General features: G+C 35.8%; 1 protein-coding gene across 5 annotated transcripts in view; it reads left to right on the forward strand.

Annotated features, from left to right (window-relative positions):
* Positions 1–25610, forward strand: part of ERC1 (ELKS/RAB6-interacting/CAST family member 1) — a 163660-nt gene that overhangs the window by 30610 nt on the left and 107440 nt on the right. For all 5 annotated transcript variants that reach the window (XM_088141236.1, XM_088141238.1, XM_088141237.1 and 2 more), the window contains 6 exons: positions 899–1066; positions 5854–6021; positions 9262–9399; positions 10595–10735; positions 12081–12221; positions 17731–17924. In XM_088141236.1, coding sequence (XP_087997362.1) covers positions 899–1066; positions 5854–6021; positions 9262–9399; positions 10595–10735; positions 12081–12221; positions 17731–17924 — 950 coding nt within the window. The remainder of the gene's footprint in view (positions 1–898; positions 1067–5853; positions 6022–9261; positions 9400–10594; positions 10736–12080; positions 12222–17730; positions 17925–25610) is intronic.

A 25610-nucleotide genomic window follows, 5' to 3' on the forward strand; every position in this document is an offset into this window, starting at 1 on the left:
AATGACAGAATTTTGAATTCTGATTCAAATTCTGAATTGAATTTTGAATGAATTAAGATTGCTAACGTTATCAGATTTTTACTTTCTTGCCCAAGACATTTCAATTTTATTGCATGAAATTTCATGAGATTTTAATGTTTGTGCGTGAAGTCTAGCAAAATTTTACCATTTTTACAGAAGTTCTTAAAATATGGCCAGCATTTTAAAAGACTGGCCATTTAAAAAATGGTGGATGCTTGAACTAATAGCTAATTGTCCCCAAGACTTGAAAATAACCTTGGAAATGAAGTGAAGCTATGTTGGTTTGCCCATGTATGTTGCTCTGGTTTATATTTATATTTTATCCTGCCTCTCTTGAAGTGAGTGAAAAATGGGTGAAGTAATAATAATGCTGGCATGTAATAAATGCTAATGGTACTTTTCATCACACCTGAACAATTTTTGCTTATGAAAAACCAGGTTTCTTTTCCTGCTATTCACTTTTGAATGCTTAAGAAAAGCTTATGCTATGACTGATTACTTTGGTATTTGGGCCTTTTTAAATTTTAGATTGTCCACAATTGTGAGGCTTGCCACACAATTCTAGTGGTTATAAGAGAAGCTATATACTACAACTATAGTCTTATGGTCTTCATATCAAAGACTTGTTTACTTTTAGGAATGCTTTATTCTCTTTTTCTCAAAACCACTTTAAACTGTACTTACACAAAAGCGTGCTTTCCAGTTCACTATTCCTTTATTCAGATTCCTTGAGCTGGCTTGATGCTATACCTTTGAGATTGCTGGAAATGTTGTTCTAAATTGGAATTAAACAATTTCCATAATGCTTCTGAATGTTTTCTGTGATGCACTGTTGCAGTTTAATAGCATATATTCTTATATTTGGTTCTTCCTTTAGATTGGTCAAGTGAAACAGGAACTATCACGGAAAGATACAGAGTTGCTGGCTTTACAGACAAAATTGGAAACCCTCACAAACCAATTTTCTGATAGCAAGCAACATATTGATGTACTCAAGGAATCCCTCACAGCAAAAGAACAGCGAGCTGCCATCTTGCAAACAGAGGTAAAGGACACATCCATAATGCTGGGAAGTTCTCTACAATGATTGGCCATTTCAGACTCCCATCAGTGTATATGGAAAGCTTGAATCTTTGTCTAGATATGCGCTTTGCATTTAATTACAGTGAATCTCATTTGTCCTTCTAGTGCCTACTCATCCTGAACTGAGAGGTAGTTCTATAGCTCTGCTTTGGATGTCACAGTATTGAGTACAGGTAGCCCTCAGCTAACAACCACTCGTTCAGCGACCATTCAAAGTTATGAAGCACTGAACGTGTGGTAATTAAGATTAGTTCTCGAAGTTCCGGCTGTCCCAGCAACCCTGCAGTCACATAATTGTGATCCAGGTGCTTGGCAGCCAGCTTGCACTTAAAACGGTTGCAGCATCCCGCAGTCACATGATCACCATTTGTGACCTTCCCTGCCAGCTTCCCACAAGCAAAGTCAATGGGGTATCATTTATTTTCATCCACAGTTAAAATTGGCTATCCATTCCTAACCTCTACTTTGTGTTTTTTAACTAGTCTGTAAGAAAACCTGTCCTTTTTATCAGGTACTAAACTTATTTACACCTACACTGAAATTAAACATAATTAAAGCCAGTTTCCTTTTAATCAGGTTTTGTCATCTTCTTCCAAATCCTCATTTCAAGTCCTAGTAGAAAAGTAATTCTTCCTTTTTAAGTGCTCATGTAACACATTTGGAATTGACACTGACAGAAATATGAGAGGATTTCACACTGGAAAAGAGATAATTTGATTTTGTGACCTTCTGTCAGTCTTATAACTGTAATTAAAGACATACATCAAAACCGATACAAATACAGCATCCAACGTTTTTGATATTGCTTTTTTGGTTCTATGGTACATTTTAAAGTCTTGTCTGTATTCTGCTTCATCCTTTATTTACAAATATGGGCAAATGGTGCACATAAGATCATGTAAATTCGTGTTACGGTTTATGTCTTTGGAAGAGGTAAGTTCATGTAAAATTATAACATTACAAGTATTAGAAGTCCTTTAATCTTGACATTGAAAAATGAATGATAAGGAGTTGGTTCTTTGGTTCTTTGGTTCAAATATATCAATTATTAATAAAGGGAGAAACTAGCATTCTTGTGGCTTTTAGTCTGATAGTAGTATTGCCATTTGTCAATACTGTTGCTTTGATATATATTTGTTGTGCTATAGACTAATGTACGTTCTGGCAGGCCTTGTATTCTGGAAACAATACAGATGGGTTTTGATTTCTTACTGGGCAAACTTGCATTACATTTTTAACTCAATTTATCCTGGAAAGTGTTCAGTATAAATACCTGTAGCTGTTTTGTGTATATACAAGTGAAACTCGAAAAATTAGAATATCGTGCAAATGTTCATTTATGTCAGTAAGGCAACTCAAAAGGTGAAACCAATATATGAGATAGACGCGTTACATGCAAAGCGAGATATGTCAAGCCTTACTTTGGTATAACTGTGATGATTATGGCATGCAGCTTATGAAAACCCCAAATTCACAATCTCAGAAAATTAGAATATTACATGACATCAATAACACAAGGATTGGAAATAGAATAATATCGGACCTCTGCAAAGTATAAGCATGCATATGTACTCAGTACTTGGTTTGGGCCCCTTTTGCAGCAATGACTGCCGCAATGCGGCGTGGCATGGATGCTATCAGCCTATGGCACTGCTGAGGTGTTATGGAAGACCAGAATGCTTCAATAGCGGCCTTCAGCTCCGCTGCATTGTTCGGTCTCATGTCCCTCATCTTTCTCTTGGCAATGCCCCATAGATTCTCTATGGGATTCAGGTCAGGCGAGTTTGCTGGCCAATCAAGCACAGTAATCCCATGGTCATTGAACCAGGTTTTGGTACTTTTGGCAGTGTGGGCAGGTGCCAAATCCTGCTGGAAGATGAAGTCAGCATCCCCATAAAGCTCGTCTGCGGAAGGAAGCATGAAGTGCTCCAAAATCTCCTGGTAGACGGCTGCGTTGACCCTGGACTTAATGAAGCACAGTGGACCAACACCAGCAGATGACATGGCTCCCCAAATCAACACAGACTGTGGAAACTGCACACTGGACGTGCATTGTGCATTGTGTGCCTCTCCATTCTTCCTCCAGACTCTGGGTCCTTGGTTCCCAAATGAGATGCAAAAGTTGCTCTCATCAGAAAAGAGGACTTTGGATCACTGGGCAACAGACCAGTTCTTTTTTTCTGTAGCCCAGGTAAGACGCTTCTGACGTTGTTTGTTGTTCAGGAGCGGCTTGACGAGGAATACAACATTTGAAGCCCATGTCCAGGATCCGTCTGCGTGTGGTGGCTCTTGATGCACTAACTCCAGCCTCAGTCCACTCCTTGTGAAAGTCCCCAACACTTTTGAATGGCCTTTTCCTGACAATCCTCTCCAGGCTGCGGTCATCCCTGCTGCTTGTGCATCTTTTTCTACCACACTTTTCCCTTCCACATAACCTTCTATTGATGTGCTTTGATACAGCACTTTGGGAACATCCAACTTCTTTTGCAATTACCTTTTGGGGCTTTCCCTCCTTATGGAGGGTGTCAATGATGGTTTTCTGCACAACTGTCAGGTCAGCAGTCTTTCCCATGCTTGTGATTCCTACTGAACCCAGCCTGAGAGACCATTTAAAGGCTCAGGAACCCTTTGCAGGTGTTATGGATTCATTAGCTGATTAGAGTGGGACACTTTGAGCCTAGAATATTGAACCTTTTCACACTATTCTAATTTTCTGAGATTGTGAATTTGGGGTTTTCATAAGCTGTACGCCATAATCATCACAATTATATCAAAGTAAGGCTTGACATATCTCGCTTTGCATGTAATGAGTCTATCTCATATATTGGTTTCACCTTTAGAGTTGCCATACTGACATAATTGAACATTTGCACGATATTCTAATTTTTTGAGGTTCACCTGTACGTATTTTAATTGCTTCTGTTGGGCTAACTAAAGTTATGTATATCAGCCATAGGAGGGCGCCAGAATATTACTTATTAAAATGTGTGTGTGTGTGTTTTTTTAGAATTAATCAGAATAAAATTACATAGATAGCAAATACCTAACTGGGAGACAGTTTGCAAAATACTGAATGATCATATTCTTAGCTATGAATCGACTTCTTATCAATTAAATAATTGTTGTATTTCAGTGTGTTGGTTCTCTAAACTAGAAAAGTTGTCACAATCCTACATTTCAGAATATTTTTATACATTTTATTTGTATCGTGACTCAAAATGCTTCTTTCATCTAACATTAATTTGATTTACATATTGATTACATTGTTCTTTAATTTTTTAGCATAATAATCTGCAATTATCTAGTCTGTAACCTTTCCATTTAAGAGTTTGAGGATGGGACAAGACAATCTTTATATAATGTATTACTGAATATTAGTAAAGTCAGTCTGAAACAGAAAACAAAAACGATACAGGAAATTGTATGATGAAGGTTATATGTAGAGAGCTTCTGTAAAGTATCATAATAAAAAACAAAAATTGTTCTGTAATGGTATAGGAATGGGAATGACATTTCATAAATCTGAATTACAAATTAGTTTGTGGTCTGAAAATCTTTTTGGGGGCTTTAAAACATTATGGGCTTCTATTATTTCGTACCGAAATATATATATTCAGAGAAAATGTGAATTAATAACATAGCTGCCAGTATCTTTCTCATCTGCCAGTGGCCAAGCAATTCAGTATGTTTTCTGCATACTGAATTTCTTATTGGTGGTAATTAATGAATTAGTGATGTTAATGATCAGGGATGCTATTGGATTTATGGATTTAAGTTTATCTTTTTATTGGGTACATCCATTTTGTTGTAAGTTGCCTAAAGTTGGCAGTGAGTTTTGTATTACTTGTCTGAAATGCTAAATTATCCTATCTGGAACTTGTTTATCCCAGAAGGCAAATAGGGAGGGAGGATGTTGTGGCAAGTTTGAATTTGTAAAAAAGGCTTTGTAAATAGGTCAAGAAACTTAGAATATTTTTGTAAATAAAGCAAAATATAAATCAACATTTATTTTGGAATGAAATGCTTCATTTATATTTAATTTTATTACTGTGCACTTGATTCCTTTGGCCTGTAAGAATATTGCCAAGTACATTTCTTAAAATACTTTTTGTTTGTTTTGTTTTGGGTTTGTTTTTTTTAAGTGTCTACTATTTGGCCTACTCCTTACCAACTTGGTGTAGAAACATGAATTCAGTGCCCAAGAGATTTATTATTTTCTCATGTGAAAATATTTGCTAACATTCCAGGTTTGTCCTTTCTGTACATATAAAGTAAATCTCCACCTCCATTTAATATTTAAAAAGTTATTTAGGATATCCACTGTAATTTTGAATTTTAATTTTTTGGATTTTTATTTTTATATCATATACATACACACACAAATACACATACAGGTAGTCCTTAGTTAACGACCTCTTATTCAGTGACCGTTCAAAGTTATGCATTCCTCTTTCAACACACTGAAGATGAATGAGCAGATTTTCTGTTGACTTGATAAACAATTGCAAATGTTTCTTTTAGTTGCTATCTCAATTTTATGAGTTTTATAAAAATTGTGGATCAGTTCTCTTTTGCTTACTGCTGTAGTTGAACATCTGTAAACATTAGACATTTAGGTTTACTGATTCCTTCTGAGAAGATAAATACAGTACACATGTGTCTATCAATTATTTGACAGTAGTGTTCACCTTGCTTAAAAGCATTCTAATGAAAAGGAATTGGATTTTTTTTTCTTGTGACTGAATTCAGGTAGATGCTCTTCGGTTACGTCTGGAAGAGAAGGAGACAATGCTGAATAAAAAGACTAAGCAAATTCAAGAGATGGCTGAGGAGAAGGGAACTCAAGCTGGAGAGATTCATGATCTTAAGGATATGCTTGATGTGAAAGAACGCAAGGTTAACATTCTTCAAAAAAAGGTAAGCTCACCAAGCATTAAAATTGCTAAAACTGAACTCTTTTATTTTCACCAGAATGTAGTATCCTTAGCTGTAAAGTTGCTTTCTGAAGCTCTTGATTGAGGCTTTTGTTTTAAAGGGAGCTTTAGTAATAATGAACATTTGTTTGTTTGTTTGTTTGTTTGTTTGTTTATTATAACTGGCAGAAAAACAGCAAAGTAAATCCATAATAATTAACAGTGATTCCTATGCTACATTAGGAATAAATGAAATGTAATCAATGAATTTCTGGATAAGAGATCCATCTGATTAGTCTCAACTGTATTCACTGTAATACTCACTGAGTAGCAGATTCTGCATCACTTCCTAGAATGATTGTGAGATCACCATGAATATATATGATATTTCATGCACATTGTGCAAATCACACATACAGATTTTCAGAGAATTGTCTAGGGCTATTCTGGTTCTTTAGCTGTAAAAGTAGTGATTTCATACACATCTTGAGGAAATATTTTCTATTTGCAGAAACTTTCAGCAAATGTGTCTCCCTCACTTGCTTCACAACCATCATATTGATAACACCACTGAAAACATTCTGTGAGCTAATTTTTTTCCCTTGATCAAGTTCCTATTGAAATTATTATCTCTAAGGATAATTTTATTTTATTTTTCTTTATTTTTTCTTGCCGCATAGTTACTCTAGTTTCTCAGGACCATAGCACAGGGCTTTCAGTTTTAAAAACTTGTGATCGTGGATGCTTACCACATAAAGCCATAAGCATTAGATTTGTTGGAAAAGAAGCACAAGTTAACCATTGTTTTTGTTGCTAGACGTTTTTGAACTAATCATGCTTAATGCATAATAATTAACCTGCTTCCTTCCAGATGTTTTGGGTATAACCCCACCTTTAATAATACAGGCAGTGGTCAGGAATCATGGAATTATAGTTCAAAGATCTGGAGGAACCCATGTTTCAAGTACTTCATTGAGCAAAAAAGTGGGATATAAATTGAATAAATAAATAAATCCATTCTAGATATTCTGAGGAGCTTTTTCTGTTGGTTTTCTTTTCTTCTAGTCTCCTCAGCTAAGTGGTCAGAGTTGCCCAGCCCAAGTCTGGGGGAAAAAAATGGCTTCACAGTAACCTGTCAAGATAACTACAATAAGACTGGGGCATATATCTTATAGCTCAAGATATTCAAGGTCTTAGTTACAAAGTGTTTAAGAGTATTATAATCCTTTCTTGCAATGGAATGGAATGTCAGAATTACCTTGGAAGACAGCGGGGGGTGGGGGAGATGCTGCTGAGAGGATGATCTGATAAAAGGAGAAAGAGCCCCTGACTGAGTAACAGACAGAGAAAGAAACTTAACTGAACAGGTGATAAATAGGGACAGCAGGAGATTTGTACTTTCAAGCTTGCAAGATTCTGTTAATGTAGCCTATCAATAAAGTAGAAATAGCTCATCTGGTCGTGTTTCCTGTCTGGTTTACCTGGGAGCACTGACAGTAAAAGAAGTCTTAGTCATTTTGGATTATGTGTACTAAACTAAATTCTCATTAAATTAAAACATCGTTCTGAGTATCAGTATCTCAGTCAATTTCTTTGTTGAAGTTTAAGTGCCTGTTAGTAATTATATTCAGTATTAGTTTAAGAGGACAGGATTTTGATTGTTAGAGCAATAGGAATACTGTAAAACATGCAGAGAGCCTTTTTTTGCTTACTGTTAATTCATGTTGTTATACTTACATTCTACTATATTTTAACATACATAAGCATTACAGAACTAAAATGCTCATAGGTAGTCCTCGCTATCTGACCACAATAGGGACCAGAATTTAGGTCACTAAACGATTTGGTCATTAAGTGAATCAGAGCTGATTTTACAACGGTCATTAAGCAAATCGCATGGTTGTTAAGCGAATCCAGCTTCCCCAATGGACGTTTTTGCCGGAATTCATGTAACAACCATGTGATTCGCTTAACGGCTGTTGTCGAAAGGTCACAAATTGTGATCACATGACCGTGGGGGTTGTAAAGCACTTTTCCGAAGGCTGTTGTAACTCCAGACCATCATTAAATGAACGGTCGTTAAGCAAGGACTAACTGTATTAACATTCTTAAAATGTGTTCTGTTTTACTGAAGCCTATGAAAGACTTCCCAAGTGCTATTTATATGAACTATTTGCTAATATTATTTTATTTATATTATATTATATAATATAATAAATAATTATATTTATATAATATATAAATATGTGTATTATATATAAATATAATATCTTTATTATATATATAATATATAACATATAAATTATTATTATATTATTTGAGAGAAAATCAGCAGTGTGACAGCATGTACAAGAAGTTAAAATAGAATTGTAGAATAAAATATGATACAGATGGCATATTTATGTTCCAAACTTTGTTCTAATTTTAATACATCTCCTTTAAACTTCTTCCCTGTGGTGTGTAAGAGAGAGAGAGTGGACACAATGAATGGATGAAATATGCATGTTGTCTCCATTACTTTTAGTAATGAAGAATGTTAAGAATGTTAATACAGTTAGTCCTTGCTTAACGACCGTTCATTTAATGACGGTCTGGAGTTACAACAGCCTTCGGAAAAGTGCTTTACAACCCCCATGGTCATGTGATCACAATTTGTGACCTTTCGACAATGGCCGTTAAGTCTAGATAACTAAGACGGTTTTACATTTTAAACTGACTTGACAGTCTCTTTAAATGTGGTATTTTTCTTAAAGGCTAGGAGGAGTTTCTGTTGTTATAGTGGTATTGAATTCCCTTTTTGGTTTGTTTTTAATTGGTTTGAATTGTACATCATAGCTGTGTTTATTACAGTTTTAAAGCTAAGACAGAATTGAGCTTGAGGACAAATGGTTGGGTTCCGTTGCATAAATATAATAAAGTCAGAAGAAGCCTTAGAGCCTGCAGACATGGGGATCCTCCTGTGTTCCCCCTTGCCTCTTGACTGCACGCAGTGGAGCTACAGAGTCTGGGGTGCAGAAACCTGCATGACATCAGTTCTCGGCAAGGAGAGCTTTCTGTATCTGGTGGTTGTCTGGATTCTTGCAGCCAGGGCACTGTGGCTGAAGTGCAGGACCCTAATGAGAAGAATTGCCAAAGAGCAGTGGCGTGACCTCTTTTTCTGCTGCTCTCTGGTAGAGAATAGCAATTAGGATGATCAGACATAACTGCGGCCTCTCTGTTTTACGTCCCCTGTCCTTCCTTTAAGATTGAAAATCTTCAGGAGCAATTAAGAGACAAAGAGAAACAAATGAGCAGTTTGAAAGAGAGGGTGAAATCCCTGCAGGCTGATACCACTAACACCGATACCGCCTTGACCACGCTAGAGGAAGCGCTCGCAGAAAAGGTGAGTCTGAAGGAAAGGCAGTAGCATTATTTAAAGATTGTGTCTTCCTCACCATAGAAAAGCAGCATCTGTTTGTGAAGTAATTGTTCTCTTCGTTCTCTTTCACTTATTTCGTAAGTATAATTTGTATAATTTTTTCCCTGTATTCTCTTTCACTTATTTGATTGCTTCAAACAAATAGAAGAAAAATAGGCATGCATACAACAGTATTCACAATAGAATACAAAGTTAAATAATTGTGGTAATGATAAAAAAATAAAGGGAAAGGAGGGGGGAAGGCCTGGAAAATTATGTAACAAGGAGAAAAATTCCCCCACCCTATGACTATGTTAATAAATATAAAGACATATTTTTCTTTCCCCCAGTGTCAAAAGGAAAAAAAAAACTAATTGAGATAATGGCATTGCTGGGGTTGCTTAATGAGACTAGAATCCTGGAGTCCATAGGATTCTGATGAAGTTTAACATTAAATAGTGAAAATAGTCTTGCATGACAATTTTTGGTTCTCATTTTTCTGTAAAGAAGTGGTAACTACTGAATATAAAGGCTTGGTCACCTATACTGAAATTGAATGTTAACTAAATCCTTCTAACCCCTTTTCCTTCAGTTCCCTTTACCTTGTGGAAAGAATTATGCTTACTGAAATCTCAGTGTGGCTACAGTCACTCTAAAGTGAATTTATAAACTTGCCCCATATACTAAATGGTTATTTCAAATTAAAGCTTTCAATTTTTTTTAATTCAAAACTGTTACATTTCCACAATTTGCTTTATTTAATATGTTTCTAACATTATCCCCGATCCCTCCACTGTGAAGCTCCTTTCTTTGCAGTTGATATTGTTTTATTGCATTCTTTTGTCATTTTTGTTAATGTTAGTAATGCCTATTTCAGAAACAGTGATTCTGCTGTCCCACTTCTTTGTTTCTGGAAGTACAATCTTTGCAATGTATTTAATAAATCTATTTATTTCAAATGTTGACCATTTAATGATCACAAATAAAATGATTGTAAGCATTTATTTAATACCATGTTCCTATGTATCCTTTAAAATCCAATGAATTGAATTTATTGGGGCTTGTTGGGGCTTGTGTTCTGAGTGAGATTGGACCTTTTCAGAATTAAGCATTTGTATGTCCATTAAAAGATGATATTTCTTTGACAATAATATTGTCAATATTATTCTGTTTTTGCCAGGAGCGTACTATTGAGCGTCTCAAGGAGCAGCGTGACAGAGATGAGCGAGAAAAACAAGAAGAGATTGATAACTATAAAAAAGATATTAAAGACCTTAAAGAGAAAGTCAGCGTCTTGCAAGCAGATCTTTCAGAGAAGGAGGTTAATCTCAGAGATGCAAATATAAATTTTGGAGTTGCAGTATTGAAGGGCTTAGAACAGTTTTACTCACCTACTGTTTTCTTCTGTACTTGGAACAAGACTTCATGTGATGTTTTCAGTATTTCATGTTGGAGCACTTTCTGGCATGGGGTTATGTGTGGTTTGTGATCTATTTTTTTTTTTTCAATCCAGCTTAAGCCATATAGTAGCTGGGACCATCCAAGAGCTGTAACAAAGCAACAGTTACTTAAACCTATCATTAGGACTAAAGAGCCATTGTGCACTTTGCACAATCAAGGTGCTGCAGCTAACTGAATCATGACAAATGCTGCTGAGTTGTAAGTTGTAAATGCAAGGACCAGTAATAGTACTGAGTTAATATGGTTTAAACTAGTCTGTTGAATTTGGGACTGTGTGTGCACTGTTGCTGATGAGCTTGTAAATGGATGGATGTAAATGGATTAGAAAATGGATCCTTAATTAGTGTTAATGATATTCATGAAAGAGTGCGGTGGCGGCGGCACTTTTTTTCCCCCAACCCACAAAAGCCAAAGTAGTATAGAAGTCTGGCAAAGAGCAGCTGACCAGTTGTTTTTTATTGGGCTTCTGCTTATGAGGCTGAAAGGCCTTGTACTCCTTGAAAGTAGAGCAGTGGTTTCTTACTGGAATTTTTAAAATAAAAATGATTATCTTGGTGAATTTTTTCTGCAGAATGGATGACAGACACTGATACGTGTTATCCTTGGGTGAAAAATAAGGGAGGGAAAGGCTTATTCCAAATCCCATGATTTTCTGCAGCCAGAATACATGAAACATTTTAAGTTTTATTCTGTTGGAATGGTTGAATTACTTCCACATTTGTTTCATTGGAAAATAGTCCATTTAGAATGTTTTGGGAGGGGGTTTATTGTTCTGAAATCAAAGCAAAATATGTTTCTCATTTTATACACCCATATACATTCTACTAGATGAAACAAACCTTTATGTTGTACAACGGACCGCTTTCTCAAACTGGTTTGTGGATTTCTGTTAAAGCTTAAATGCATTTAATATTTTTATTAGTCTTGAAGGTGCTCCGAAACTCTTGTTACTTATTTAAACAAATTAATAACACAGCTACCACACTGGAAATAGCATAACAGCTATTTTGAAATCATGTATCCTTTAATAACTTTTAAACATTAATAACTAACTTGTATTTAAACACATTTCAGTGTTGATTCTAAAAAATGGTTTGTGTAGAGCAGTTATATGTTACTGTGATGTAGTATTCAGGCTAATGAAGGAACAAGATAAATATTTGAGAGTGGGGCTACTATCTGTCCATGCATTTATTGTCTTGTAGACTACACTCCTGGATTTGAAGGAACATGCCTCGTCGTTAGCATCATCAGGATTGAAAAAAGACTCTAGACTGAAGACATTAGAAATTGCCTTGGAGCAAAAGAAGGAAGAATGTCTGAAATTTGAATCTCAGTTGAAAAAGGTAAACATCGTATACCTGTCTCCTCTTAAAATGAAATGTTAATTATGAATTAAATATTATTTCAATGTATCGTTCATTGCTATGCAAAATAAGTTGTGAAATTATTGCACTTCTGCTAGGGCAGAAGAACCTGCCCACTTTTCATATGATATTTAAAATCAAGTAACCTGCTTCTTTATAGCACACAGCAGTGTTCAAAGGGTTACCGAGTACTAATGATGAAGTAGAAATAAATCAGTTGAACATCCATATATGTTGAACGAGTGCTCAAAGAGGTGTTATAAGTGAATGTCTGCAAGTTAGAATCATAAGAGAACTCAGATTATGAACCAGGGAAAGCTACTGAAGCTCTTTATGGGAATACTTCCAATCTGGAATGGTGACTTTTTTCCTTTTGGCTTTCTGAAATCACCATATTTAGGGAAGACAGGAGATTTGTCTGATTTCTGTCCGCAGCCGCAAGCTTCCATAAATAGAAATTGGCCAAAAAAAGCATCTTAACTGGCAGGAGAGATGGACACCTGTCTATGCTAACCTGTCAATAACATTGCATAGCATAGACTCTATCCAGCCAGTAAAACTTAATTTTAAGACAGTAAGTCTCTTGGAGAATGTCCGTGGTAAGATGTGTTTCATCCATTTCCTGCAGTTGTCATCGGGTCACTAGTAATAACAGTGGAATTTGTAGGGATTCCCAGGAAGCCCGCAAGGCATTACAGTGAAGTTGTCAGGACTAAAATCTAAGTTTCTTGAGATACTCAAACAAAAACAAAAGCTGGCAGCAGCTGGAAAGAAAAAACCTGTAAAGACTCTCCAGTAAAAAATTAAGAAATATTGCAGTATAATTTATACCTATTATTACTTTTTTAAAAAGACTCATTCTGTTACTTCTAGGATAGGTGAAAATACTCAGTATAAAAATAAAGTTAATATTGGACACTCATATATTAATAGACCTAGAAAATACTTTATTGTGCTGGTCTATGACTGTAGTAAAAGTTTGATTTGATAGATTTGATTTCATTTGAATATTTTATAGAGTAAGAGAGTACAGCCATTGATGTTCAAGAATTAATATAACTTTAAAAGAGGAACATATGACAAAAGGATCTTTTGGCATTTGGGATTTACAAGATGGTTGTTATAAAGGAGATATCTAAAGGCAAAAAAAGATACTAAAGGTCACATTACTAATACTAAAAATGTTAGTAAAAAGTTTATCAGTTTTTAAAAAGAATTATGCATTTCTAAAAGCCCAGCAATAGAAAAAATATTTAGATAAATTGCATTTTTCAGAATTATCCTTAATGAATGCCCAATATTTGGATTCTCTGTTTTCAACTTTGATGAAGTTGATGAAGTCTTAAAAAATATTTAACAAGTGAATTCTGTAAGTTGTACCTGAATTCATGTCACTAAGCAATGCACCAAGAGATCTTCCATTATCCTGGTGCAACTCTAAAATAACCCTAATTCCTAAACCAGATAAAGATCTGCTAGGAGTTTCCTCTTACAAACCTGTGTGTTTACTCAATCTTGGTTATATGCTAAACTGTAATCTCAGGCTTTCAAGGTAGGCCAGGTCAGGAAACAGACTTCATAAGTCTAAACTTTATTGATACAGAATCTTGAGAGCCTGACTGAGTTTTCCTTTCCATCCTTCTTATACTCTAGTAAATTAAGATGGAGTCAGTCTGAGCTTCTTTCTCGTGTTTTCTGTTTCCCAGGCTTAAAGCATGTTTTCGAAATCACTTTCAAAGGACAGCAGGGAAAGCTGAGGTCTGTGCCAAAAGTTTACTTAAACTGTATAATTATAAATATCCTGGCACGCTGACCCCTATACTGAAAGTATTTAGAGCAAAAATTGTCCCAGTGTTGACCTATGGGACGGAAGTGTGGGGCCTTGCAAAATCTGTCGCACTTGAACATGTCCAGACACGTTTTTTAAGAAATACAGTCAGGTCCAGAAATATTGGGACATCAACACAATTCTAACATCTTTGGCTCTATACACCACCACAATGGATTTGGAATGAAACAAACACAATGTGCCTGAACTGCAGACTGTCAGCTTTAATTTGAGGGTATGTACATCCAACTCAGGTGAACGGTGTAGGAATTACAACAGTTTGCATATGTGCCCCCCACTTGTTAAGGGACCAAAAGTAATGGGACAATTGGCTTCTCAGCTGTTCCATGGCCAGGTGTGTGATATTCCCTCAGTACCTCAATTACAAGGTGCAGATAAAAGGCCCAGAGTTCATTTCAAGTGTGCTATTTGCATTTGGAATCTGTTGCTGTCAACTCTCAAGATGAGATCCAAAGAGCTGTCACTCTCAGTGAAGCAAGCCATCATTAGGCTGAAGAAACAAAACAAACCCATCAGAGAGATAGCAAGAACATTAGGCATGGCCAAAACAACTGTTTGGAACATTCTCAGAAAGAAGGAATGCACCGGTGAGCTCAGCAACACCAAAAGACCTGGGAGACAACGGAAAACAACTGTGGTGGATGACCGAAGAATCCTTTCCCTGGTGAAGAAAACACCCTTCACAACAGTTGGCCAGATCAAGAACACTCTCCAGGAGGTAGGTGTATGTGTGTCAAAGTCAACAATCAAAAGAAGACGTCACCAGAGTGAATACAGAGGGTTCACCACAAGATGTAAACCATTGGTGAGCCTCAAAAACAGGAAGGCCAGATTAGAGTTTGCCAAACGACATCTAAAAAAGCCTTCACAGTTCTGGAACAACATCCTATGGACAGATGAGACCAAGATCAACTTGTACCAGAGTGATGGGAAGAGAAGAGTATGGAGAAGGAAAGGAACTGCTCATGATCCTAAGCATACCACCTCATCAGTGAAGCATGGTGGTGGTAGTGTCATGGCATGGGCATGTATGGCTGCCAATGGAATTGGTTCTCTTGTATTTATTGATGATGTGACTGCTGACAAAAGCAGCAGGATGAATTCTGCAGTGTTTCGGGCAATATTATCTGCTCACATTCAGCCAAATGCTGCAGAACTCATTGGACGGCGCTTCACAGTACAGATGGACAATGACCCAAAGCATACTGCAAAAGCAACCAAAGAGTTTTTGAAGGGACAGAAGTGGAATGTTATGCAATGGCCAAGTCAATCACCTGACCTGAATCCCATTGAGCATGCATTTCACTTGCTGAAGACAAAACTGAAGGGAAACTGCCCCAAGAACAAGCAGGAACTGAAGACAGTTGCAGTAGAGGCCTGGCAGAGCATCACCAGGGATGCAACCCAGCGTCTGGTGATGTCTATGCATTCCAGGCTTCAGGCTGTGATTGACTGCAATGGATTTGCAACCAAGTATTAAAAAGGGAAAGTTTGATTTATGATTATTATTCTGTCCCATTACTTTTGGTCCCTTAACAAGTGGGAGGCACATATGCAAACTGTTGTAATTCCTACACCGTTCACCTGAGTTGGATGTACATACCTTCAAATTAAAGCTGACAGTCTGCAGTTAAAGCACATTGTGTTTGTTTCATTCCAAATCCATTGTGGTGGTGTATAGAGCCAAAGATGTTAGAATTGTGTCGATGTCCCAATATTTCTGGACCTGACTGTATATTGGGAGTTGATAAGAACACGTCAGCCCCTGTGATCAGAGCGGAAACAGGTACCCACTCTATACAGAGCCAGTCAGTAATTAAGGTCTTTTCTTATTGGCAGAGAGTCCATTTAATGGATTATGATAGGCTTCCCAAATTCTGCCTGTTGGAACAAATAAGTATGGACCTCTCCATATCCTGGCTAAAACATCTTACTAAAGTTATCTCACAATATGGGCTTTCTACTCAACAGGTACTCATAAATACCTCGCAGGCAGAGGATATTTTTAAACAGTGAGCCCTGGATATCAGTGCCCAAACGGACATGGAGGAACTGGCTAAAAATGGGTCATTAAAATGGTTAGCTAAGAATAAAATTACCTTTAATTCTGAAAAATATCTGTCAGTGAGTCTAACTCAAAACCTAAGAAGGGCCTACACTAGAGCTAGGTTTGAATTACTGGACTCCATGGTCAAATATGGTCATTTCCAGCACGTGCCTTATGATGAGAGACTATGTGTATGTGGGGACCCAGCCATAGAAGATATTGCCCATATTTTGTTCGACTGTAAACTTTATGATTCACTTAGGCTTAATTATTTGTCCTCTCTGTTGGAAAGAACAGTCCATTGGGACTCCAAACACAGATTATCCTATTTTCTTTCGGGCACAAATATCTTTATTGTGAGTAGGACTGCCAAGTTTGTGGACAAGGCAGTTCAGTTGAGAGCCCGATATATCGAACAGATTGGAGTATCATGTAGGGGTGATGGTCTTATATGAATCTGGATTATGATATTAGCGATACATTATTATTTTATAGTAGTATTATATTTTGTACTATCCCATTTTATTATGATTATATTTTATTGTATCATGAATTTTGTGTATTAGTTATTTGTTTCACCTTTGCTGATGTTTCTTATTCTTGTTGATATGGTTGTAAGACTAATCAATAAAGTTGAAAGAAAGATAGTGTTTATGTAATGGCCATATCTGCGTAGTTTCTCCAAGGTCATCTCTGTGGCTCTCTACAGTTAGCAAATAGTCTCAAATTTATTATAGAAAAAAAATTACACCCCAATCAATCAGGTTTCATTCCTAAAAGAAATATATCTAGCCCCATTAGAAAATTGCTAAATATTATTCATCTTGTAAATGTAACATGTCTTCTCTGTCAATGTGCTCATTAGATATCTTTAAAACTTCCGATTGTGTGGAAGGATAATTCTTAAAACAAACTTTAAAAGAGATTTCAGTTTGGCACTTTTTTCCCCTCATGATAGATCACATTTATAATATCATGTATGCCCAGAGAAGAATTAATAATTATGGTTCATAATAGTTCTTAATCTGAAGAGCTAACAAGCAGGATTTTTTTTATCCCTTTTGTTATTTAATCTTATTATAGAAACATTAGCGATAGCACTTCATAGCAATAAAAAAATTAAAGGAACAAAAATGAAAGATAAAACTTTATTTGCAGATGGTGTTGACTTTTATAAATTCTAGTAATTCAGCTAAATACATTGGTGGAACTGGAAGAATTTGCAGAAATATCAGAATTAACCGTTATTTTTCTTATAGTTGAGTTGGTTTGGGGGGGAAGGGATCATCTAAGCTTTAATTAGCCTCCAACATCTACCTTTTTTTTTCTTTTGACTAGAAACTGCATGTAAATCTAGTTTGGCAGTTTACATATGACTGCGCAATAACTTCAGGAAGAGTTGTTGCTTTTGAGAAAGCCAAAGGGAAACTGCGATAGCATTTGGCTGATTAGAATTCAACACGTACTGGGTTAAATTATTAAATGGTCCCATTTCATATAGAATGGCTCTCCTTACATTCTTTTTTCTTTCAGAATAGACTATTTTGTAGTATAGATGTGCAGAATAACTCTTGGAATGTTTTCCTCTCCAGGCTTATGAAGCAACCATTGAGGCCAGGGCCAATCCAGACATGAATGATAGATTTCAGCAGTTCGAAAAAGAGGTGGCACAGTACCGAGAAGAATCTGCCAAGGCTCAAGCTGAAGTTGATCGTCTGTTGGAAATCCTAAAAGAGATGGAAAATGAGAAGAATGATAAAGATAAGAAGATAGCTGAACTGGAAAGGTGAGAAGGGTGTAAGAGCATGGGGAAAGACAGACATACTTCTTACTTGATTGCTTGCTTATTTATATTATTAAATTTGTATGCCGCCCTTCTCCCCGCAACAGGTGACTCTGGGCGGCTCACAATTAAGATCAGAAACCCCATCAACAATTAAAAATCCCCCCATATAAGCTTCTTTTTTAAAAAAACTAAGGGGTGTATGCATTTTTAAAACAATGATGTTCTTCTAAATAGTTGAAAAGTCTGCCCTTTTCTGACCAGCGAAAGATAAATTGAAATTTTTGGATTCTGTCTAAATAGTGGGAACAAAAGACTGCTGAAGTTTCTTACACAGTTGTAAGAAATGTAACTTGGTGAATTTCAGTTGCATTAACAAATTAGGGAATTTATGGCTTTGAAATAGATTTTCCATGTCTTCGTATTACTTCTAGCAGTGTTTAACCATTCCCCTAAATTTGATCAATTAATAATTGGTCACAGAGAAAAATCCTAGGAACGTAACTTTGAATGCAAAATAAAACAAAAATCCCCCACAAATTTGTGTTACCTTTTCATTCAGTGAACTGTAGTTCTGAGCTCTTCAGCTGTTTTAAAAATACTCATGTATAAAAACTATTTAGAATGTGATCAGCTATTGCTTTGAAGGGTGTATTATAGAAGTCCATTACTTGGTGGTGCATGAATTCATTCTTTTTTACTAGAGATTTTCCTAACGTACTTAATATGGAGTTGGTGACGTATTTTTCTTCTGGGCACAATTTAAGGTGTTGGTTTTAGAATCTGACTATCTGAGGAGCCATCTATCTCAGTATGAACCTTTCTGGACATTATGGGTAGCAGGAGAGGTGCTTTAAATATTTTGTTTATCAGGCACATGGGAAAGGACCTTTTCCTATATTATGTCCAAGCTATAAAATGCATAGAGAGCTGCACTCAACCTCCAGCTTTTCTGCTTTCAGGAAACCAGCCAGGACCTTCCTCTTCAGCCAAGACTTTCATGTTGGAGTCAGTCTAATAGTGATTTAAACGCTTTTATGGGATTTTGACTGTTTGCTTTATTGTTTTAATTATTAATGACCTTCACTACCTATGGGCAGAAAGGCAGGATATAAATCCTATAAATAAATGCATGCTGCCAAAAGCCAGTGAAATCCTATAGATTGAAACTGCTTCTTAAGGAAAATTTTCTTTTACGGATGTGCTAATCCCCAAAATGAAATAGCTTCATGGAATTGCTATTTCTTATCTTCTGTATTAATCTTTCATTTGACATAATATTTCAGCATGTCAGTTCTTAGTAAACAGATTGATTCAGAAATCTAACCCTAACCCTAGACAATATAATCTGAAAGCAAGTACATTGTAGGAAAAGCTGTACATTTAGTGTTACTAACTCTCAGTGTCATCTTCCACATTGAGATTGATGGAAAAGTGCAAAGCAAACATCTTTGTTTATTAAGAACACACTAATAACTGATCACAGTAAATTCTCAGGATTGGACCAGCAGCTCAGCTTTATCTTTGGATGGTATTAATTCTACTTATGTTCAATAATAGTTTTAAGATGTAGGGGCCTTTCTTGCCACCTGTTATCTTGGAAGGCACTTCATAAATGAGAAGAAAAAGAGTTTTCCCATAGCTGTGTCCCACAAATAAAAAAAAATCAATGCAATGGTCAGGTAGTAGGTATAGAAGAATAAGGAATGTGAAGTAAGCTGATACACAGAGAAATCAGAAGTTAGTTTGAACGTGTCATATTGCCTAATGAGTATTTTGGATGATGATCTTAGAAACTAGTTCTTAGTTTTTTTAAAAAAATAGACCTTATTTATAAATGTATTTGTTTTTATATAGCTCTGTTTATATAATGGATGTCTATTTCTGAAGTATCTTCTACTATCAACTTTTTAAAAATAGTAGTTTTAATTTATTATTTATTTCTTAGCAAGTTTTACAGAAAGAAATAGAAAAATTACAAAATACAGAAAAACCTTCTTACTGTGAACTTGCTTTCTGTATGTCTTTCCCATAATCATTTTTCACTGATACTTGTTTTGCATTTTCTTTCTCTCTCTCTTTCTCCCTCTCTCGGGTTGATTTATTGGGTGATTCCTTTGGCAATGCCTTTTCTCAGAAAGCATACTTCACGCAGACTATCCTCCTTATTCCAGGAGTCTGCCTCTACGTCACAGCCCGTGAGGGGGTTTGTATGGTAGCTTTTAGGAAACTAAGTTTTGTTCAAAGCTAATTGTTTCTTGCCTGGGAGATGCTCCTTCCTACTCATTGGCTGTAGTTTTTCTTGAGGTTTGTTGGTGTAAATATTTTCTGTGTGTGTGTGCATGTGTCTGTTTATTCCATTTTAACAGTGCAGTTTTTATAATAGTCAATCTACTGGCATAAAATTTTAAGGACTTCAAAGTGACTTATATTTTTTAATCTCACCTTTTTTTCGTTTATAATATTTCTGTGAATTCCCTGCTAGAAACCACTAGTACAATCATTTTTTAATTTTAAAGCATACATAAATAAAACATACCAGAATTTTTAAAGACAGAGCAATGGAAAGAAAACAGTAAAACAACCTAACAATTTTGAATACTGTTCAATTTCTTCCACACCAGCAGTTCTCTAACTGTTCACGTGCAATTAGATGGATAAACTTATTTCTGCAGAGTATAACTCACACATACTGATTGTGTGGTAAACTATTATCTGATATAGGCAATCTACTGGATAACCAATAATTGGGTTCATTTTGCTTCAGAGATAACTCCCAGAAATATCTGTGTATGTAGCATCTCCACTGGCATATAGTAATATATTCATAGTATATTTATTTATTTATTTATCATATTTATATAGCCGCCCATCTCACATCCAAATATAGTGTTTATCTATAGCCTTTGGAGAGTTTGTAGGAAGTACATATATTAGTGTTCACTATTTTTATATGTTATTCAGCAGATGCTGAACTAATAGTTGGTCTGCTCTCTGCTACTGAGGTGGAACAGATTATTAATGTCTTTTCTGATGTTTCTTTGAAAATAGAATTCCTGATAGTGTCTCTCCATGAATTTTGAATCCATGTGCAAAATGAGTACAAAAATTGAGGAAGCTACTATATGAGCATAGTGATTCCATTTGCAGCATCCTATTAGTATGAATGGAGGGGTTTTTTTTTACTGTAAAGAGCAAATATAAATAAAAATGAATGAGGCACAAGAAATGAGAATGGATGTCTTGAAAATGAAACATAGATTTCAGGAAATACGAAAAAGTTAGCAAGCTTCCCATTAAAAAAGATGGCTTTCAGTAGAGGGGGTATTACACAGTAAAGGATTTTGTTTATAAAATCACAAGGTCCTATCAGTGTTTTAGTTGACATGTACATTAAAATTTCATTCTCAAAGTGATATATTTGTTGTCCAGCTGATAAATTCATGATTCATTTAAGGGGTCATGATAACACAGAATCTGAAAACCCCATTATACATTATGAAAAGCATAGGGTTAATATATAATGCAGTACTTGTAACTTTGGAATATGTATGCACACACAGTTATACCATATATTTAATTTTAAAAATGTAAAGTCTACATTTGATGTTGAAACTACAAAAACAAAAATTCCTGATTTTTGTAGCCCTTTTGTAATCAGGGGCGAATGATTTATCAAACAGATCGTAAGCTGTTTTACTATGTTATTTAACCTGATACCATTTCTTGGCAAAGAATACATTTAACGTCTCACAGTTTTAAAGGAATGGTCTTGGAAATTAGATATATAAATGTATATTATAATCTCTTCTATCATAAGCAAGTAAGCGATACCTAAAAAAAGAAACAGCTGCTATCTCTGTTTTTAAATTCTTCTTGCTTAGATCAGGGGAAAAAAAGATTAAAACCTAAGTATCCCAACTAAACTGATTTCCCATGCTGATTACAACAAGAATTGGTGATACAAGTGCAGCTTTCCCAGCATAGAAGCCAAAAGATTGTCAGTTCGGTAATAATCTTCATTGACAAGGTTTAAGTAAAAGAAACTTGACCCATGCAGATCAACTTGAGTCAAAGCTGGAATAACATGGTCTTTTTCTGTTCTGCTAGAATTAAAGAGATGCTAATATGCAGTTTCTCTAAACCCACAAGAACAACGAAGCATATCATTGTACATAACTGTTCTAGTTCAGCCAAAAGAAATGAAAAAGACAGTATTAGGTCACATTTATTAAAGATAGCTATGTGCTGTCTTATCTGAATCAGTTGACAAGTTAGAAGCAACCAGTCATTGCTCTTCTCCTGTTTTGAGGAGTTTGTGCTTCATTCAAGTCCATGGATTAATACCAAATAAGCAAAAACTAACAGAATGCAAAATTACTGCTTTGAAGATAAATTGTTTAAGCAATGTGCATTTAAAATTCTTTTTTCATACTTGAAATAATGAAATAGGCTAATTTTCAGTTTTGTTCTAGCACTGTCTAATGTTTAATAGCTTCCACCTTTCACACTTATTTACAGTAGTAATAAGTTGTGTGCCAGATACATACTTTTGAGGCTTGGAAGAGGGATGGCATCTAGATGTTATAAAGAATCTGGAAAGCATGGATGCTTGAAGAAAAAAGTTGCTTGTAATAATTGTGGTATCATTTTGTAACAAGATATGATTTGTTTTAACTGACTTTGCTTGCTTAGGCCTGGGGAAGTTCCTTGGACCTTTTAAAGCCAATTTTGCTGATGTCGGCTTTTGAAGGGACATTGTCTGTTTAAATTGTCTGGCATGGGGCCGAGTTATCTGAGGGACCGCCTCTCCCCGATTACATGTACCCATCCCATCAGTTCTGGCAGAGGAGGCATGCTGTGGATCCCGTCCACTCGAGAATTTCATTTGGGGGATCCAGGAGGCAGGCCTTCTCTGCTGTGGCACCTGCCTTGTGGAATCTTCTCCCCCCGAAAGTGAGATTAGCTCCATCCCTCTTAACATTCCATAAGTTCCTCAAGACCTGGTTATGTGATCAGGCCTGGGGTTCCCAGGGGACTGGGGAGATTTTATGATGGCTCCCTTATTAATTTTATCCTCTCCTGTTTTGTGTGTTTTTACAGTTTTTTATATGTAGTTGTTGTTATGTTTTTTTTTTAATTGTTGTACGCCGCCAGAGTCACCTTGTATGAGATGGGTGGCTATATAAATTTGATTGATTGATTGATTGATTGATTGATTGATTGATTGATTGGAGAGAGAGAGAGAGAGAGATTGGTACACAATGGGCCATTTCTTAGGAAGCAAATCAGGATTCATGCTCAAAAATTGTGTACTTCTTGATCGCTCATGCCTGTGGGAGCTGCTAAACAGCTAACAAACTCCCATCCATGGTTTGTTTGCAATTAGCAAAACCAGGAATCTTGGTTTGTTGCTATCCTACAAGGCCAGAATTGTAAGTCATTAATAAACCTAATTTATGGCTCTGGCCAATGATGAGATATACACCAGGAATCTCAGTTCTCATATACACAGATACACATACAGATACAGATACACAGATCAGAAGTGGAGGTCTCAAGATTTGTACAATCATACTTGTAGTATAACCTAAATGTGAGCAACTAAGCAGTCTATATCAGCCCACTTGCACAATCATAATAATTGTTAACATGTGAACAAGAGCAATGTTCCCTGCTGCCCTGCAACCATAAATGTATTATATATGCCAATACTGAGATTTAGCCTAGTTTTTACTGAATTGCTTTGTAACAACCAGTTTTGTTGCCAACAGTTCAGTTGGCATTAATACAAAATCTTTTTAATCATTCTTCCCTGAAATCTTCAGTGTTTGTGTCAGTTAGATATATTTTATAAATCTTTATTCCAACAAATAAAAAGGATATTTCTGCTGTCATTCAAGTGAAAAATACTGTTCTTCAGAAGTGTATTTTTAGGAAACAAGAGTATAACCTTTGATAAACAATATCCATTGTATCAATTCAGATTGCATAACCTTTTCAAATGACTTTATATTGCTAACATATATTCTAGAAATTATTGTTAATACTGAATAAGAGAACAAAGTATGCCTGCCTTTCTTAATGCATATATTTGCTAGTAATAAAAAGTCAGGATTATAACAGTGGCCACTAATTCAGAATATCTCTACTTTATACAATCTTCTTTTTTTTTTAATTTGCTAAAACTAGATCAGCTTATTTGCTGTTGCCTGCAGATGTTGTATTAATCAATGAAAATGACTGCTACTAGAATTTATGCCATAGAACACATTATGCCCAGCCACACTGTTACTGCTAATATAAATGCCTTTAGCCTGCTTCCTGTTCAGTAATATTGAAAAGAACTGTCTAAAAGAAGCAAGTTCATTATTGCTTTTTATTGCATCTCACTGTCTGGACTTGAATTATAGTTAACTTGAGAATAATAGTCTTATGAAATCTAATATTCCTATATTAGTTGAGATTGTTCACACTTTAAATTTTCTAGCTTCTCTTGAAGCTTTATGAGCAGCATATGAAATCTCACAGTTTCACTTAATCTCGGTCTTCTTATTAAATTTGGCTTCCTTTTTGAGATAAGCTTTTCAAATAAATGTTATACTTGACCAAGTAACTTGTCAGTATCCTCAGGATTTTGACTTCCCGCTACCTATGATAGAAAATTTCCTCAGTAGTAAAAACTTAACTTTTCACTGTGATCCACACAGTACATGGAGTATTCTTTCAGTACTACTTAGGGGGGAGAAAGCTATTAAAGAGTTTTTTGGAATCACATGTTATGTATGGAATGGTATAATCTAAGTAGGTGGCTCCTTTGTTGATGGAGAAACTTTCCAAGATAGTGAGATTAGACTGAAAATGTCTTCTCTTGCTTTCTGTTGCTGTGGTGCTCTTCTGTCACTCTTCTTGATATGTCAACTTTGGAGTGTGTTTCTCATTAAAACTTTCTCTGACTTTCTCTTTCACATTCCCTACCCTGGACTTGCTGCTTGCTTCAGCCTCACTTCAAGGTCAGTATGTTATTTTAAAGATTTTATTAGACTGGTACATCTGAAATTTGTGATGAAGCACTGGAGCTCTTTTCCCTATAAGAAAGAAATTAAAAGTCTTACACTACTCAATGATTTTCTGCAGAACAGAGAAAGAATGCCCTGAAATAATGTGTTTTATTCATATACTAGCAGTATTCCTATTAGGGTGATGAGTAGGAGAGAGTGGGGCAGTTAGCACATTGATGATTAGCTTCTTCCCCCATCATCTAGACTAGTGTTTCTCAACCTTGGGAGCTTTAAGATGTGTGGACTTCAACTCCCAGAATTCCCCAGCCAGCAAGGTCCACCTGTCTTAAAATTGCCAAGGTTGAGAAACACTGGCCTAAGCTGACACAGTTTTTTCAGTATAGTTTCCATCTCGCTCATATTCAGTTTTCCTCCTTTCTGATCATGACGAAGAGAGTCCAGTAACAAAACCATTTGCCAATCATTGCAAATGAGAGATAGCCGTATCTCTTTTCGCAATCATTTTATTATTTAATTGGTTTATTATCAATTGTTTATTATTAGCTTTTGTTCAGTGGGCTGTACAAGTTCATTTATCATTTCACAGGTTTCCATATTGCAAACTTTGTTACAAACCCACTCCCATCCCCCAACTTACAGTTTGTTTTGGATTATACCTGGTGTCAGA

The sequence above is a fragment of the Python bivittatus genome, unplaced genomic scaffold (genome assembly GCF_059951505.1).
Source record: "Python bivittatus isolate LINGU-HERP-01145 unplaced genomic scaffold, Pbiv_v1 ctg000330_np1212, whole genome shotgun sequence".
NCBI classification, from domain to species: Eukaryota; Metazoa; Chordata; class Lepidosauria; order Squamata; family Pythonidae; genus Python; species Python bivittatus.